General features: G+C 43.1%; 1 protein-coding gene across 2 annotated transcripts in view; it reads right to left on the bottom strand.

The window, feature by feature from the left end:
• The window catches only part of ACSL1 (acyl-CoA synthetase long chain family member 1), a 41,214-nt gene extending 22,462 nt beyond the window's left edge, over positions 1-18,752 (bottom strand). The window contains exons 1-5 of one of the 2 annotated variants that reach the window (XM_063335290.1): positions 18,632-18,752; positions 9,437-9,664; positions 2,962-3,076; positions 2,503-2,567; positions 1,110-1,211 (exon numbers count right to left, since the gene is read on the bottom strand). In XM_063335290.1, coding sequence (XP_063191360.1) covers positions 1,110-1,211; positions 2,503-2,567; positions 2,962-3,076; positions 9,437-9,631 — 477 coding nt within the window. In that variant the 5' untranslated portion in view covers positions 9,632-9,664; positions 18,632-18,752. Of the gene's footprint in view, positions 1-1,109; positions 1,212-2,502; positions 2,568-2,961; positions 3,077-9,436; positions 9,665-17,003; positions 17,025-18,631 lie in introns of those variants that run through there. The other variant, XM_063335289.1, reaches the window with a different exon arrangement.
• Positions 18,753-19,011: the final 259 nt, after the last annotated feature.

The following is a 19,011-nucleotide window of genomic DNA, read 5'->3' as shown; positions in this document are numbered from 1 at the left end:
GTCACACAGCTTGCATTTTAATGGCAGCAGGGAGAGCTCTGTGACAAACTGAAATCAGAAGAGATCCAAGAGCAAGCAGTTGTCCAGCACAACCAAGACACTGATTCAGCTTCCAACCCTGTCAACACTGTAGATGGCTCTAGATAATGGCATCCAGCTGGGTGCATTTAATCAAGAGGGACAGCATATTCTTGACAAAACTTAAGAGCCAGTCTCCTGTCTTAATACAGGTTTGGATTGAACTAGCTTAATGAAGCAAGTACCAGCTCAAGCTACTAAGGACATAAACATAGGTTAGAGAAATTCAGTCCTATTAAATAAATTTAATAAACAAGTCTAGAGAATAAATATTTACTGGATATTTCATATTGTTTAGAAACAGCAATCTAGAACCACTTCACGGTTAAAAAGGAGAGACTAGCTAATCAATCGAAATATCCCTATGGTTGCCTCAGGTTTGTAACATCATTTTGCTTTGTCAGGTGATCTTCTTTAATTATGTCACTTTTAATCTTTCTGCCCCTTTATTAAACTGCAATTAGTTTTCAATTTTTGCCTTCATCAGCAGTTCTCCCTCCCAGAATCTTTGTGCCCAGGGCCTCTAGCAGAGATAGAGCTATCACCTTGAGCCATCTTCTATTTGTCCAAATATTTAATCACTAAGTGCTTCTTTGGGTTTTGAAGGGTTTAAAAGCCTCCTTATGACTTCCAGACACTTTCAATTACCTCATACTTCAACACCACTTTTTTAAGAAAAAGAAAATGGTGATTACATTCTCTAAGTACTGCATTAGCTTCCCATTAAACAGCCCTCCTCTGTAAACTGGAAAGAGCAGAAGAGAATGAGTTGAGTTCTGCATTCAGCTCTGGGAGTTTAAAAAAGCCAAAAGGGTATAAGAGACTAACAGTTGTATCAATTATCAGTTTTGTTTCTTATATGAAGATGCCTCGTGGGTCTACAACGTCAGTCTTTAGCCTTTTCCCCCCAATGCCAAATCGACTCTTAGTGGGGATGTTCACTACACTATCAAAAAGCAACAACAGATATTAAGAGGGGGCCACTTCAGTAACAGCTCAACCACCAATACACACACTGTCAATTAAGTTACCTCAGGTCTGTTTTGTGAAAAGATTCCTATATATTGAACATGAGACGGTTTGAAGCCTCGGTGGAGTAATGCAGAGCCCACGCATTCAGCTCTGTCTGAAACCTGGAGGGGCAAAAAAAAAAAGACAAAAAAATTGAGAGCAAACTCATCAGTATACACTCCTTAACATTATTTTACCTTAAGTCTCACAAAAAGAAGGCAAATAAGTGGTACGAAGTAGACAGAAGTTCTCTAAGCTATTTTGGATGTCCTCTGTGACTTTGATAACCTAAACACTGCTGTGTCATTACACTGCACTGATTGTAGATACTACACTTGCACTCAGTATACATCAGAAGAGACACTTAATCCAGTTGGACTTCAAAGTGTTAAGTGTAAGTTTAAATGTTAAGCTCACATACAACAAAACAGCCTTTTCTGTGTGTCTGTATCAAACCCCAGAAGTGACCCTGGAGTGATTCAGCATTATATTTCTGCTCAATCACAAGCACTACATATGCCATCCATCTGCTTCATTCAGTGCCTAAGGGAATAGCATTTCTCCCTTCAAAAAGCAGGGGAAAAGGAGGCAAAACCCATCTAGTTCTATAAACAAAGCTTGGGAAGGCAATTTTCTAAATTCTTTCCATATAGCACATGACCTGAATCCGTGTTAGTCACATGACTCAAACAGAAAAGCTTTATTAAAGAGAGGTCACACCTAACAAGCGCCCAGCAAAATGACCTTGGGAAAAGTGAGGTCTGCTACATACAAAAGGCCTTTAATGACCTTAGCAGTATGCAATAGGCAAGCTTTATGCAAATTTGAAGACAATAACTGATTAAATCAGGAACAACCTAAAAATGCACAGCTGTTAGAAGATTTGCATAAAGATATTTTTAGCAATCATGAAGGAGCACGCTACTAGTTAGAAGCGTATCTTAACACCCTGTGCAACCACCATTCAGCACTACGGAGACACATTGTCAAGAAGCACAAGTAACATCTGTAGATAGGACTTTTCCTAGCATAAAATGAGCCTCTCACAAGCAAGCAGTAGCAGCCTGAGTCCCCAGATACCACTTCAAAGCTGCAGCCCTTCAGAGGCAGTGTCCAAGTTCTACACAATTCAGCAACAAGATGCTAAAAGCTAGCAAGAACTCAAAAATTCTGAAATAAAACCACTAATAAACCCAGGTGCAGGAGATACTCTTCTTTTCTTCCCCTTGCACTTATTTGATGCTGTTCCATTAAGATACTCTAACAGGAACTAGAACCTTTCTGCAATATTCTGCTACTACTTTTAAAACATCTATAAATAATTAAGATTTGTTATATCACATTACTGGATGTTGTATCAGTGGTCTCAGCAAGCAAAAGCAGGTCTAGCACTAGCTTAGAGAGACTACTTACCTCTTTATAGGAGATCCACTCATACGGCTGGTTTGGTTTTCTGACACCTAGACATGGACCATTATCTAAAAATGATAATCAAGAGTTACTCAAAATTTACCCCTGGCTCCTCTGACCTGACACCACACTGACTACGCTCTCAGTGTTAAGCCTCTAGATTCTTTGCAGACACCTTCAGAAGACAAACTTTTTTTTTAGGGGTTTGTGGGCAGGGGGGGAAGCTGGGGAAGGACACAGAAGCAGCAAGATTGGTTTAGGCTAAGGAGCAGAGCGCTGACTTTATTCACACAACTGCTTCGCAAGAGGTCACAGTTAAATTTCCTTCAAGAAAGCCCACATCCGATACATTCACCATATTGCTAGGTAGATGTGCCCTGTTCCCAACTGCATTTCAGATAAGCCCAGACCTTTAGTTCTTGACATATTGTTGAAAAGAGTTATCTGTGATTTTAAACTTACTTGATACTTGCACGCCCCTTTGGAAGACGTCATAAGCTGTTCTGACATCATCGTAGTAGTAAATTAACAGTTCATCACTCTTAAGAAGAGAGGACCTTCTAGCATGCTCACTACCCTAAGAAAACCAATTAGGAAGGTTAGACACACTTGTTGGTTATAAACGAACAGGAATTTCCTGAAGGAATAAAAACATCTCATCCATTAAGTTTTGTTAGGAGCCTTGGCAAATTCTGCTTGAGAGAACTTCAATTCTGTTCACCACCAGGGGAGAGATCTGCAGCATCTCACAGGATATTGTTTAAAGAGTCAGGCTGCTCCCTGCATTACTAAAAACCTGACAGGAAAAAAAAAAAATCTTATTCCTCAGCTACCTATGATAACGCAGAACAAGTGAGAACCACAAAATGCCGTTGATATTCCTTACTAGACACCGGGTTTTTCTTAAAAAGTGTTTTACTCTGTTATTGCAGTATATAGCATAATTAATTCCATCAAGCTTTCTAAATCACTCCAGCCTCCGAGCTCTCTGGATACAATATTAATGCCGAGATCCTAATCTACTTTTCTAATTAAGATTACAAAAACATAATCATGCTTCAAACTGTGGTTTCAAAACCTAAATGATTTTAAGGGTGGTCAACAACACCCTAAAACAAGCGTTCTCATAAGTAAAATACTCTGTACCAGATAGAAATTTAGTCTTTAATCCAATTTAGAGTTCCATCTTACAAAACAGGTTTCCTCCTGATCTAGTTAGAGGCAGTCAAGACAATATTACCTTGAGGGTTAAAATCACCGTTTTTCAGCAGGTGAGCATTACATAGGCTACAATTGGAAGTCCATACAAAAGTTCAATAATTCATAGTTTTAACATAGCCTTTTTTAGAGCGATTAATTAAACAATCTCATTTGATATCAGTCTCATTTCACAAATTGCAGTTATACAAGCACTATTGGGCCACATTTATTAGTCCTGCTATGACAGACACCTACAAGCAAGTTCTTAGCAGGAAGAGCCCAGCTGGTTAAACAGAGGGTCTTGAGTAAACAATGCAGAAGATTCTGTCTCCATCAGTGGTTGTAGTCAACTCTTGGCTCTTTCACAAACTCAAATCCTGGACTAACTAAATCTAAGCCTCAATTGTGCCATCATCTACAGTGTCAAAAAACCTATTCTCATGCAATCATAGGCTATTCCCGGCCATTGGTTTATTTTCCTGTTTTCAAAGTCCCCTGGAAGACCAGAGAGCACCTGTTCATGTTTAAGCTAGATAAACACAGGTTTATCTGCAGAAGATGTCATATTGCCCATGTCCACAGAAAGGAGTTAACACATTAAAGGCACAGAAGAAATATTTTAACACCAAAACAAGTCTAACTTGTTTTAGCAAAACACTATGCGTAATGCAGTGCTTGCCACTCCTTTGACAGTAAGCAGAGATGTACACTGTGAACATGACCCAGAACAAATTAATGACTGGCTTACCTCTAAAAATTCAGAACATTAGAAATTCAAGAACATACTTGCACTCAGACCAACATCTACTCTACAGGAAGTGAAGAGTTCGATAATGCATGTCTCTGCCTGGAACGAAGAGCAAGACTACTTGCTTTATTGCACTGGTTTCACAGATCTTGATTATCCAAGGTCAGCTTCTAGATTTTTCCCCAGTTTTACCGCTTCTGGAGCTAACCTGAGGAAGGTCACATACTGTAGTTTGTTGGCATTACCTGTGACTGTAGTTACAAGTACAATGTATCAGTACCATGTTTGATGTGCTACAATTCCCCTGTCAGATGAAATACCATATCCTACGCCATTCCTGGGCAAAGCCAAGAAATATTTGTTTTCTCCTCATCTGAGCTACCACCGTTTTATTTACACACCCTATTACTCAGCAACACAAAAGCCGTTTTTGCAGGGCCTGAGGCACTCTACCAAATTTGAGAGACTTAGACAGACCGCACGCTGCTCAGATACAAGACTAACTGCACCCACCTTGTGAAAAAAAAAAAAACAGCAGCTCTGTAAAACTACTGTTGAAGAGATGCCATTAATTCTCATGATCTTTCAGTAAAGGGAAACATAACCAACTTGTGGTTCAGCTTACTTCATTCTTTTCCCCAAAGTAAAGTGAAATTAATTCAATTTTCGACAGCCCTAGAATAAGAGTTTTGCTGAAAAACACCCAGCTCTGTGTGTGAAGGCCATCAGGAGTTCAATGTTAGTCTTCAGAGATGCAGTAAAATACACCTGGATATGCTGAAGATCATTTAGACCTTACTTATGCTCCCATTCATTACAACCACCAAACATTTGAATCTGAGGAATGGAAAGTTTGGTTGGTTTCACAGAAATTATTCTAATGGGATCTAACAGATCTGTCTGGTACAAAGGTAAGCACTCAAAAGGGCTGTCAGTTTTACCCATGTTCTTAAGGAGCCAGGCAATAAAATCTCATTAACGTGAGAACAGCCTCTGGTTACTCAAGCAAAGCAGCCCATGCAGGAGCTCAGGGAGTTGCAGGGAATTGACCCATTACACAGCAAGAGCTGGACATTAAGAAAAGCCTTGGCATTGGTTCAGAATAGCAGGAGCTGAGGGAAACAGATTTATTCTACAACAGAGGCATATCTTACTCTATCAGTGCCTATTTGGGTCACATAACAAGGTAGCCACTCTTGTTCAAGCCCTGGGTTTGCTTCTTGTTGACACAGGCTGCTTAGGATTAGCAGTAATGTCAAAACGCTCTGTTGGCTCCACCACGCCTCAGAGGCGGGAGACCCAATTTCCATTTTCCTGAGAGGGAAAGTACACAAGCAAGTGGCACTTAGGTCACCAGCACGCATATTGTGAGCAGCAAGAAGTATAAAAACTATTGGAGTTTTCAAAGCAGCCATATCATTTTAAGCATGCTGATGCCTAGGTAAGCACACAACAGCTGAAACTGATCACTTAGTAGGGAGGCAAGCACATGTCTAATCAAGTGATTCTTGAGAGACAAGGCAAGCTAGAGTTCTGGTAATGTATCAGGAAAACGCAAGGGGGTTTTAAAGTTTTCATGAGTTGAATACCTCTCTCCATATTTGAATGTCTTTTCTTAAAGGAAGAAAAATGCCACAGATCCAAACTCTTTACTACTAGAAAATACTGACATCCTACTGTTTATTTACATGCTATCTTTCTACATGCTTTAGCAGAAATTGAGCCAGACAGAAGTATTTGGGTTCTTAAACCAAGATTTAATGTATTTGACAGCCATACACCTGCACTCAAATCAATAAGCGAAGTTGTTGAGTTAGCAATCACCAACAGAAAGCGGAATCTACAAGCAGACAGATCCAGATGCGCCTACAATTACAGACATTAAGGGTGCACAAGCTTTGCAAAACACAGGACTGATGCTCTACTTCTGCCATTACCATAGCACTGAAATTCTTAACAGTACGGCACATGATAGAGTATAGCATGAGTCTCAGCAACGCAGTCTCACACTAGTCAGACTTTACTTAGAATTACTTTTCATTAGCCTTGTCTCCCCTCCTACAGACAATGGATTCAAGTGGATCCTGAAAGATTTTCACCTATATCTCTGAGAAGTCTCCCCTGAAGAGAGGCTGGGAGCTTTGAAGACAAGAGGGTTTCTTTTAGTAAACTGTAACTGTAGTACGCATACTTAAAGATGATACTCCACATCTTTTAATTACAGCATCTACTCTAGAAGAGCTGATACTTTAAGTAACTCTTTGTACCAATATTCGACTAAGCATGCAATCTTTATGCTCACTCAGTGATGATTAAAATGGGTCACTGAGTGCTAGCCTACCAAATCAAAGCTTTCCAGAGATGGGAAGTGACCTGGAACAGCAGTAAACATGATCTTTCTCCTCTCATATAAAGTTATGAAAAATTATTACCAGAACATGTAGAAACCCTACTCCAGTCACTGACTTCTTTTAACTTTGTTAGAGGCCAAGGAAATAAGTCACAAGTAAGAATTAAGCAGGAGCTTATTTATAGTTCAAACTTATTATCATTAATGAATAGGTAGATCAGATATTAAAACAGTAAAGAGGAATTGCCTGCCTTCTGCCACATCTTTTTTGCAGCACATTTCTTACTCCCTAGACCTTTTAATATTGTATTGCTTAGCCAGAAAAAACGTTAAGACATAATTTGAGAGTAGTATTTGATGTTTTTCTTCTGTGGAAGTGACAATACATCTTAACACACGTATAAGAGAATGGAATAAGAAATTCTACATGTAGTGAGAAACTGGATCCCAAGCACTGTATTACATTCTTGTTACTGTTATAAAAGAACCAATTCTAACAGACACTTGAAACTTGCTGCAAAACATACACTCTCATTTGATTACACTTTAATACAGTTTATAACATTGCATCAAGGGCTGTCAATCATCTGAACTGTCAATAAGCAAAACTGGATAGATCTTGCTCATTTTAACATGTTCTTAAGGTTTGAGCGCTTTTATCACCACAGCATGCTAACACTCATCTGTTTTTCATTTAAGTTTTACTACTGTTCAGACTTCCTATTAAAATGTATTTTCTGAAGAGGCAATGAAAAATAATGCTGTTATACCTATCTTGCTCTGATCAGAGAACTGATGTTAATTAGCACAATATAGATCAATGATGCATTAAGTAGTTTAGTGAAGACTCATACTACCAAACAACGATTTCAGTCACAGAATCCAGCAGTGATGAGCAATTTCACCTGAAGAGGTAAAGGCAGTGAAGTAAGACTGCTTGTCAAGAGTCTCAAGCAAATAAGTATTTGTCACTGATTTTTGTAGCCAGTTAAGAGCCCCTGTTTTACCATCTTCCAATGCAAAGCCCCACAAATCTGCTGAAGTCTATACTGACTGGTGAGGCGCTCCACAGCTGGAAAGCTTTCACTGCGAGTTTACTCCAGCCACCAAACTCTGCTACTCTACGAGACTGTTCCACCCACTGTCCAAGCAACTGCTGTCAGGATTGCGAAAGCTCACCAAGAGAGGCAAGATCTGACCTCTAGATCCTTATTCTACACATGTTCCTTGAAAGGAGACATTTTTGGCAATTATCACATTGCCAGAGCACATTTTTGTTTCCCCTTTGTGTACGTCTAATAGCAGACCATTACTTGCTGTAGTAACACATGTCAGCTTACTGTATACTATACTGGAAAGAAGATTAGGAAATAAATGGTACTAAATAAACTTTTGAATGGAGGGGCCAGCTAATGCTTCATTCTTCAATTTCAATAGCATGAGACATTGCAAAGTGCCTGATTTGAGACTATGACAGGATTTTGCTTTGCTACAGTTCATGAAAGTCTACCTACTGTAAGTTTCAAACTGCTCTGCCACATTTGTTTACACGAGTTTGTAGTCACATCTACTCTTCAGCACAATGAGAAGTCACATTAATTGCATTTGATGTAGGACAACTAGATGCAGTCTATTCACACAGACAAATGTGCTCTAAAGGGAGACTTCAGTTGCAAGTATATATACAAGAATATCTATAGTGGTATTTCTTGACTATCAAGAGTAATGCAAGAAACTGTCAGCCTTACAGTCCTACATTTTGTAATTATCTCCCTTGAAGATCACAACTTTTCAAAGCTGTATCCTTCTTTCCCAAGAAGAAAACACCTTGTGTACCCTGAAGAAATACACAGGCACTCTTGAAAGAATTAAACAAGCAGTAAAATTTTTACTCTGTAGTGAACAAGGGAATTGATATAACTGCTGCTCAGGAAACCCCAGCCATGTAATCAGTTGTCTATATTTGCTTCTAAGCAACAGTAGCTCCCAGTCAGACTTTCCATATTTGACTTTGCTATTTAAAACAAAAAAACACCTAACAGCAACTCTGTCTGTTTCTAAAAAGCACAAAACAAAAGCTAACCTAGAATATCCAGAGTTTAGCAGGCAACTGCTTTAATTTCAACTTACTCTATTGCTGGGATCTCTTGGCAGGACTAATATATCTTTCCACAGATCATTTGAGGACAGTTAGTACCCTCTTCAGGCTTGTAACCCAATATATAGTCTCATCTGTCAGCTATTATAAACTAATTATTATAACAGAAAATTAACGCAATCAGTATACACACTCTGACCCCAAGACCTAATTTAATAGGTCAACACCCAAACACGTGGCCAGGAATTGAAAACTGCACTGTGCCAATTCTAACAGTCACAAGTCTCCTCCCACCAGTCAGATCAGAAGCTCAGTTTTCTCAGCACAAAGACTTTTTCTCCCATGCTAGTTATTACCACTGACATCAACCCTCAGTGTTTTTTCCATTCAAAAAGCTAAAAAACCTGAGTGCAAGCCATATTTCAGAAAAAACAAACATGCCCTGAAGTGTGTTCCCCCCACACTACAAGTTTGGAAACGGTCTTATGTAAATCAGCATTTGGTATCTCTCAAATGACAACATCCATCAAGTGACACTTACCTCTACTTCCACAGATTGCATTGCTAAATCACATGGTGGTTTTAATGCTTTCGGTCTTGTTGCATACCAGTAGGTCGTGAGAGCTGCAAAAGCACCGAAGCCCATCAGCGTATTTGTTGGAAGGGTGCGTACATACTGTCTGACATCCCCAAGTTCTGGCATTCGTAGGTATCTAAACAACTCATGTGCTTGCATTGCAGTTCAGTGCGGTTGTCCCGAGGCTGGAATCTGTTGATATGAAAGAAAGTTACACACAAAGATTTGAAATCGCCTTTCAATTCACTGTTGTTGTAGGAGAGCGATGTATACTTTGTCCTGCTAGCTTCCCACTATCAAAATAATTTGATCCGCCAGCAGGCAGGTAGAGGCAATACCTTTAGACTTCTGTGCTGCAATTAAGCAAGCATACAATTACTGGTTCATACTCTAGAAAAACAGGTGGGGCTGACAGGAGGCAATTTCTGCAGAGTTTTAATATGGCTTTTAACAGACCTTGCATTTTAGAAAAAAGGCAAAATATTTAAGGACAACATTTCACAAATCCTAAACATTTACTTCTACGGTAGCTGTACTGTAAGACTGTTCAATCAGTAAATGGCAAACAGGGAAGTCAAGGAGAGGGAGGGCAGGGGTATAAGATGTTAACTTGCCTGCATTAACCTAAGAGAGAGCATCCTAATCCTACAGCAGCCTAGCAGGATTTTTCATCTCTTAGGTCTATTAAATAAACTCACTCTCTCTTTTCAATCGTGCACAGAAAGCTCACTACAGCAAGCTGCCTTTGCAGCTGATATCCTCCCATAGCTCCTCTATGCTAGCAAGCTTCCTATTTCTCCCAGCACCATACCAGCAATTTATCTCTGGTCACGAGGCAGACTCAAGCAGCATCTAAGGAGGCCCAGGGCAACAGTATAATCAAGCACAGGAAGCACATTTGATTTGTCACGTTCGCACAGAAGGAAGAGCCGAAAGAAGCCGCTCCCCGACATGGATATTCCACAGCAAGAACCAGCCATGGAAAAAAAAAAGGGATGGCAGTCAGCTCAGCTGGTGCTCTCCTCTACAGCCAAGGTCTCCCGGGACGTTTGTCACATGCCAAACCCCCCAGCTCCTGCCCAGTAGGTGAGAGGTAAGCAGCAGGCAGCCAGCCTGCCCGGGGCCAATGGCAACGGGCCCCCGGTCACCCCACTGCCTGCCGAAGGGCTCCCGCCTGCCCGGCTGGCAGCAGCGCTCACCCCTGCCTGTCACCCAGGGACAGATGTCGGGAAGCGACGCGCTTTCCTGCTTGCTTGAAGGAAAGCAGGATTTAGTCAGATTGTATTTAGTCAGATAATTTAGGTCCAGCCTCTTCCGATGGACAATAGAATTAAAACAATGAAGAACGTCAGAATGTGTGTTTAAATAGCTACAATACACTGTATAACAATACACTGCTGCAGGATGGCAGCGTAGGAGACGCTGAAATCCAAACAGGCAGAATGATATGCTTATGAGTTTTAAAGCCAACCATACCAGGCTGATATTTCATATTTCTATAGGAAAAATCTCTAGTTTACAGTCTGCCCTTGAAATCTTTGCTGCTGCAATCAGTTATTCAACCAGGCAGGAGAGAAGCTGTCTAGTTCATAAAAAGTCTAACCAGTATTTGGACAATGATTTGCTAGAAACAGCAAAAAAAAAAGTGCCACAAAAATAGTTCAAAGGGCCCATGGTTTCACAACTTTAGCAGAAGGATAGGCTGAAGTAAGGTCACAGATGGAATCAAGTTCCATCTCTGGAAGGGTCCTGGACCCACCAAGAGCTTCCCAGCCTGCAGGCACTGTCCATCCTCCCCCCTTTTCTTTGCTTTTATGGTATAGCCTCAGGGGACAGGAGTCCCTCACCTAGATAGGCAGTGCAGGGCCACTACAGAAATGCCTTTTGGTTATTTGCACTGTGATACACAGCAGACTGTACTCAAAATCCACAACACATCAGGCTGTGGTAATGGAAGGTGGAGAAGAACTGAATATACTAACAAGGAATCTCTCCATCTTCCCTCGACATAAAAAAAAAATAACAAAAACACAATTACTGACTTAATAGTTAGAATTACCATGCTGTTGCTTTTTATGCATCAAATCATGCTCATTAGCATTGCAGGCATGAAAACTACCTCATAAGTTTTAATATACACAGATGAACAGTAAGACTAAGAAGTCATTCCAACAAGGAAGTCTTATCTTACAAGTAAGTTTTGGGCATATTAGAGACACCCTGTTATGAAACAAGAAGAAGGGGACTATGATGTACCTAAGGGTTAAGAGCAAGCTCAGCTCTTTCCTCCTCAAGCCCTACAATAAGCACCTTTGACTTAAAACAACAGATACTTGCTTTCCTCTCTGCATTAGTCATGATGTGCCCCACACACACACTATATGACTTAGGAATGCAACGTAATTAGAGAGTTACTCTTCCAAAAGGCTGTGGTGCCATTACAGCTAACAAGAGCTGAAGTAAACATGATCATTTCATTCACAAGTCCCATTGTAGTCAAGGAGCTGCTATGATTTCAGCCTAGGTGAAAAGAGATGCACACCACTACTTTTCATTTCCTTGACCAGTTTTTTTTTTTGTAGAGAAGCCCGTAACATAAAACCTTTCTTGAGCAGTTATACTGCAAGCTGTCAGTTACGTAATGATACATTTTATTGCTTAGGTTTATATTGAGGGATGACTTTTTTTTTATTACACCTTCCGCCTCATCAGCACAAAAACCCAAGGCTAGGACAGAGTTTTCCACAAGACTAAGCAATTCCTAGCTTTAACACTATCTGCTAAGTCCTATCAATTCTTGCTTTCTGTATTTAAGACAAAGCCAGATGCAACAGGGAGAATAAATTCACATTCTTAACAAATGCATACAAATATGCCCCATTAAGAAAGGGGGCTTCAATACCTCCCAGCCGTCTTTGATCCACCTCAATATTTACTCAGCCCATGCTCCAATCACATCAGACATCCAGGGTCTTTACTGTGACCCAGGAGGGCAGTTTAGAGCCTTTAGACTGAGAAAGAGATCCTCCCAGCAGAGCCAGAGTCTGGCTTTCAGTCCTTTTCCTCAAGGAAGGACCCAGCTAAGTCCACTCGCTCAAGACGAGCAAAAATAGCCACACTCTCTTCACAAACTCAGGTCCTGCAATGGCCTCTCATCCAGACAGGATCTAGACCACAAGGAACAGACTCAAACTCAGTCCCAGTGTGAGACAGGACATAGCAAATGATTGGAAGTTACAGCTAGAGACCCAAAGGAAGAAGATCCCAGACAAGAGAGGTACCAGTTTGTGATACTCAGGTTGCTACACGTAGCAAAAAAACTTAGAGCAGAATGGGTAACATTCTAGGTCAAAAGCACTTGTTCTCTCAATGCAACCAATACACCTTGGTTGGTTGGCAACTTGAGAAACAGTAACAGAGATATGGGAAAGTGGTTTTAGTAACAGGGCAAAAACTGCTTCAGAGATAGCTACCTGTCCTGGCCAGCTCCACAGAAACAGCAATTCCCAAAATCCAGCCCACGAAAGCAATGGTATCAATTCTGTTAAGGCACTCTGTACAGCTCAGACAAAGGCAGCTCTCTCCGCTCACACACACCCTGCAGCACCCAAGACTCATTCTTTACAGCAGAGCCAGTATCTCAAGGCAACGACCCAAGTTGGCAGGACTCTGCCGTTCTTTGCTGCTCCTACTCTGGGCATACAATGGGCTATTTACAGCGGGCAGCAGCCTGCCTATTGTCTATCCATAGCCAGACATCGTTCGAGTGCAACAGAAGAGAACAGGAGAGCAGCCGTCAGCTTCTGTATTGCAAAGAAAACAACCCCAAGAACCAATGGCCTCTCTTCCCCTCTATCCTAATATTTAGATGAGCGACACACTAGTGCCGCAGTGGCCTGCCATAAAGGCAGGTCCACCGCACGGTGCAAAAGAAAGTATGTTACTTCCACAGCCTCTTGCAGGCAGGGGAAAGCTATGAAACACGTTTCCCATCTCTTATCATGATGAATATGGCACCAAGATGTGTTCGCTATGATAAGCTGAAACAGGGGATCAGCCACCCATATACCTTTAAATTATCCTGACAGCTACTTGCCATTGCAGTTTGTTGTCTTCTTACTGAGGCAGGTTACGCTGCACAGCTCCCACGGTTCTCTGTTTTACTTAAGTCTTTCACCACTCATCCTTTGAAAGAGCAATTGCAGAATCATGTTCAAGCTCCTTCATTAAGTATAAGAGGGTGCAACAAATAGCTTTGGCTATTAACAAGAGAAATCCTTTTGTCTGAATAAAATACATAATCCTAATCTCAGAGTGCATTACAATCAGCTTAAATTTGAGATAGTCCAACCTGTCCCAGATACATGCACCCACAACATTCTTGGTGCTGGCCAGGCACTCAGCTGGTTGTGCAGTCACACAAGGGAGATGACCCAGCAAACACCATTTTCCTGGGTTAGTTCTGATGCTAATTCTCAGTTAGAACAACTCTTCTCTGGATGACCACATAGCCACTAGCTCCCAGAAGCAAACAAGACAGCACAGCTGGGGAAAGGTATGGAACTCTTGTAATACTACACCTTAAGCATGCAACTCCAAACACTGCATGCAAGTCCTCCCAGGATTTTCTCCCCCTGCCCTGCAGTCAAGGCAGCAACTTGCCTGAGGTCTTGCAATCACCTGTGGCAGAGCCAAACTGTAACTAGCAAGAAAAGCATAACCACCCTAAGATACAGCAAAGGAGCATAGGTAGAATGAGAATTAGCTATGAAGGAGAATCCTCAGTTTAAGCCTTGTATGATGTGAACACACCAGCAAGGTGTCTCCTGTGGTGCAGTCTCTCATGTCATGTATGATGTGATAGTCCCTCCCTAGCCACAAAGGAGTTTTCCAAACAAACCAAGTACCACTGAACTGTCTAATCCACTACTCTGCCACCCTCCTCCTCCACCAACCTTCCCCAATTAAAAAACTAATTATCTCATCTTACCCAGAATCACCTAGATCACCCAGCCAGGCTTCAGAGCTATAAACCCTCCTCTTTTACAGCAGTAACTGACAGATGCACTTTCCTGCAACAGTAAAGAGGTAGGAACTAAAAAGCTGTTAGTGAGGAATCCATCCCATGTACAGAGAGGAACCAGCAGGTCCTTAATATTCACCCCCACCCCGCTCCTTCAGACCCCTAGTCTGGCTCTGAGCAACCACAGAGCATCATCAGTGGTTCGGATTGCCTCTGCTGGTTCAGTTTCTGTTCCTGCATTTGGGATAGGGTAGGACCAGAGGGAAGCATCCTGGAAGCTGGATTCAGCCCCATCAGTTGGGCCACGTGTGATTTACTTCATAAACTGCAACTGAAGTTAAAACTCTTGCTGCAGCCTTTAAGGAGCACCACATCTGATGCTGATGTGTCAAGGCTCTGTCCCCATCTACAAGAAAAGTCACAGCCCTGTCCTCAGACATTTGGCTGCAATCCTCCTGCAATCAAATGGAACAACACCTGGATTCTTGCCTGTTAATGATGTCCAATAAGTAATCTGAGTGCACACCAATGAGGTCACTGGAGTTTATTCGAGTTCAGGAGCTGAACCACATGACAAGAACCTGCTCAATGCCTTTTGTGCAATTACAGTCCTCCAGCAGCACTCGGTGACCCTGTATATTAAGGAAAACCAACACTTCCCACTAAAACTTTTGAGGCAGTGATCCATTTAAGTTTTCTTTAATCCATGCCTATACACACACAACATGTCACTGAACAGTCTTGTCAGTTTCTCATCTTCAAAGACCACAGAAGATGCTTACAAATAATCTATTTTGCAGCCTAAATTACTATCCATTAGAATTGCATCCCTACAACTCCTATTTGCAAGGAGATCATGGCACTAGTCTGTTAATTTAACCTCAATCTAAATACAGTTTAGAGGAAAACCACCCTACAGAAGCAAATTGCTACAAACCAGGAACTTTCTTGTGGCATTAACAGCTTGAGCAAATCATGCCAACTTACTCATTCCACTCCTCTCAGGAAAAGGCTACTATTCAGTAAGCCCAGTATGCAACATCAAGTTAACACATGCTTTGAGTACTCACCTGAGACTCTGAAAGAATGAGTTTCTTACTCATGCTTCTGCCTCCTGAAATCTAGCAGAAGACAACCTGGGTCAGGCACACTAAGCCACATTGCATCACACTAGATATGTTTTTGGGGTTTTTTGTCCTTCTGAATGTAAACACTAACCCTTCACATTGTGAGACTGGACAGATCAGTAAGCACTTAGGAGAAGCAACCCGTTCACCGAGTGACCTCTCAACACCAGCATTACAAGAAAGAGTATGACAAACCAAGCAACCTTTTGACCTCAGGTACTGAAGTACCCCTGTATTTCCTCTGACTCAGTAGTAGTAAGCATTTTCTTCCAGCTTTCCTAGGAAACTAATCCATCCTCGCCAGGCTATTAATGCAGCCCAACCACAGAGGCCAAGTTTCAGAACCAAGGCACATGCAGTATCAAACTAAAAAGCTTAAGAGTTCTGAGTTTAAGAACAATAATTCATACAAAAAGCTAGAAAGCCTTTTCTGCAAGTGGGACATGATGCACTTCTGCTATAAGCCTTAAATGGTCTGACTACAAAAACAAAACCCAATTTTCCTCTAAATCTCTATAAAACCATGCAAGCTGTTTTCAGTCAGTTTTGGACAGGCTACACAGTGTGACTGAGATTCAAAACCTAACCAAAAAGGACTATTTCACTATCATATTTTACTCTGTAGATTAATATCTCCCAACATGAAAGGCAGCAAGAGAGAGCAGAAGCCTTGTGTTATCCAGTGTCCTTGTTTCAGGAGCCAGGCGGGACCTGCAGAAACACAAGCCCCCCATCTGCAGCCAGGGTTCAGCCTACTGCCTGTAAAGGTCAGTGCCGTACAGCAGTGCTTCCTCGGGCCACACGGCATTGTGAACTCCCACACAAAACCACATACTGATGAACAAACCGTCTGCCCTCCTATTTGTGAGGATTTCTGGGGAGTTACCACCAGTTATATTTAACACGTGAGAATCTTTAACATATCTGAACTCGCAATTTAGCAGAGCAGGGAAGTAGGATATGGCTAGCAGTCTATTCTTCAGACTACCAGAAGCCCAATTTATCAAGCAATGTATCCCCTTGGGCCAGAATCTATCTCCCTCTCTGCTGCACACTTGAAAAATTGTGTGCCATTAGCCTTTCTGGGTCTACTCATTTCAATTAACTGTATTACCAAAATTTAGAAAAACAAAACATAAAAAACTACTACTATCTCCTATTGCTCTCATTAGTCAAAGTGTTGTTTGCTTGGAGGGCAAAAAGAGAGAGAAGAAACCATTTACTCCTCCCCACTGGGGATCAACACACCCAGGCCAGAGAAGGTATAACCCACCACTCTCTCCCCTGCAAAAAATCCCACGCAATACTCGTTTCTAGTGGAGCGATGAGGCAGGAGGGTCAGCTACAAGGACTTTACGGAAGAAACAGAAGAGTCACTTACCAAGATAACTATTTTAAAGTTGTCTTTCCTTCCATTCTGAATTACTGGTTTTGTTTTTCCACCGACATCAACCTTGTACTTGCCCTTGAAGCAAAAGGCTACTTGAGGGTTTGCTTCTTAAGAACCAAAGACCTACTTCCAACATCATGTTGGCTGATTTGTAGTTGTAAAACAGCATCTACCAAATTTAGAAGCTGCCTTTTAAATTCATTATGATCATGCTGTCCTCCGAATAGGCTAAGGCCATTTGCTCAAGACCTTGAATTGAGTACGCTACACACAACAGCTACTTGTAATTACAAGCCTTAGATTTTCCCCATCAGCCATCCTCAGACATTTTCATATTCCAATACAAGCAAGCTAGATATCCTTGGACTTTAAAGAATCAGGCAGTAACAGTATGGTTCCATGAGGAACTTTGTATTTCAGTTTTTGTATTACTAACACGATTGCTGCAGGAGGAAAAGAAAGGTATTTTTCAGCAAACTGAATGCCTTCTTACACTCAGAATTTCTTAATCCAAGAAATCTGATCCAAATCTCTTGACCTGAAAAATCTCAGCTTGTGAGTTTGAGAGCACGTTCCAAGCAGAAAGGGGAATACAAACACCCCGAGCAGGCTCAGGAGATACTGCACCGTTCTCTGTAAAGCAATATGGAGGAAAAAAAAATCTGCCAACACCACATGGAATAGCTCTGTGGTCCAGGTACAGATATAGAACCATGGGGTTTGGATAGCAGTCTCTTTAGATGTCACTCTTTCCTATCACAGGACCTGACCATCATATATCAGACTCTAACCGAAGCAAGGCATACGTTTAGATGCATCACCAGGTCCAAGAGGGTGCCTGTAATACCCCAGACAGCTCACAGATGTGCCCTTTAGAAACTCAGAAGGCTTCAAGTGTTGCAATTCCTGTTCCACAGGAACGAGAAATGTATGCATCCTAGAACAAAAGCATCGTGTACAGCAGGCTGAATCGCTGCGCTGAGGCACTGCAAGCCCTACCTAACAGCAGAGAGGAGGCCTGCAAAGTCAAAGCCGCTCAACCTTCCATTTTAGGCCAGTTTGCCTCACACTGCATTTCCATACGCGCTCCCAATTGCTTAAAAAGAAATAGAAAACCAAGCTGCTTCGAGTACGTGCTGCATTCACGCCCGTAAGAACAACCTATTTGAAGACAAGCTCCAATGACCAAACACGAAACCCCTCGGGTTAGCAGGCAGCACCGAGCGGCCAGGGAGCGCCGAGGGCTACTCGGGGACCGGCAGGGGCGACCACCGCAGCCGCTTGCCCCGGGCCGTGCCAGGGGCGAGGGCAGCGCTGGAGCCCGGACAATGCCCCGCAGCGCCGGGGATGGCGGCGGAGCGGGGAGGGAAGGCCGGATCTCTGAGGGGACCGGCGGCCGCTCCACCCCGACGCCCCTCACCGCAGGTGACAGCGGGCGCTTAGGCCGCCCTCAGCCCCGCGGCGAAGGGCAGGCCCCGGCGGGGCCATCCCGCCTCAGCGGCGGCCGACGCCTCCCTGACAGCCCCCGGCCCTCAGCGCGGCCGGGCTCGCCGCCCCATCCCTCGTCTCCCGGGCGGCAGTGGTACGAGGAGCACCCCCCCCCCCCGAACCCCGCTCACCTCCCGCCGGCAACGACGACCACAGTTCTGGTGTGCGCGGCTCCCCCCGGCGCCGCCCTATTTAAGCCGAGCACGGCGGGAGCGGCGTGTGCGTCTGCCGGGCCCGCCTCCTCCGCCCGCCCTCCCGACCGGCGGGCGCTAGGGCCCGGCACGCCCCGCCCTCCCTCCCTCCTTCCCGGCCCCCCTTCCCTCCCCGCCCCTGGGCCGCGGCCCGTCCCGGCCGTTCGCCTCGCGGCTTCGCGGCTCGCGGGCCGTCGCTTCATGGTCCCCCGCCTCACGGGCAGTCGCCTCATGGTCCCCTGCCTCAGGGCCACTCGCCTCGCAGGCCGTCGCCTCACGGCTTCCCGCCGCCACTCCGCTGCTCGCCACCGCCTCACCAT

Source organism: Chroicocephalus ridibundus, chromosome 5 (genome assembly GCF_963924245.1).
Source record: "Chroicocephalus ridibundus chromosome 5, bChrRid1.1, whole genome shotgun sequence".
NCBI lineage: Eukaryota > Metazoa > Chordata > Aves > Charadriiformes > Laridae > Chroicocephalus > Chroicocephalus ridibundus.
Note: the sequence above shows the minus strand (reverse complement) of the source record. Positions and strands in the feature narration are given on the sequence as shown.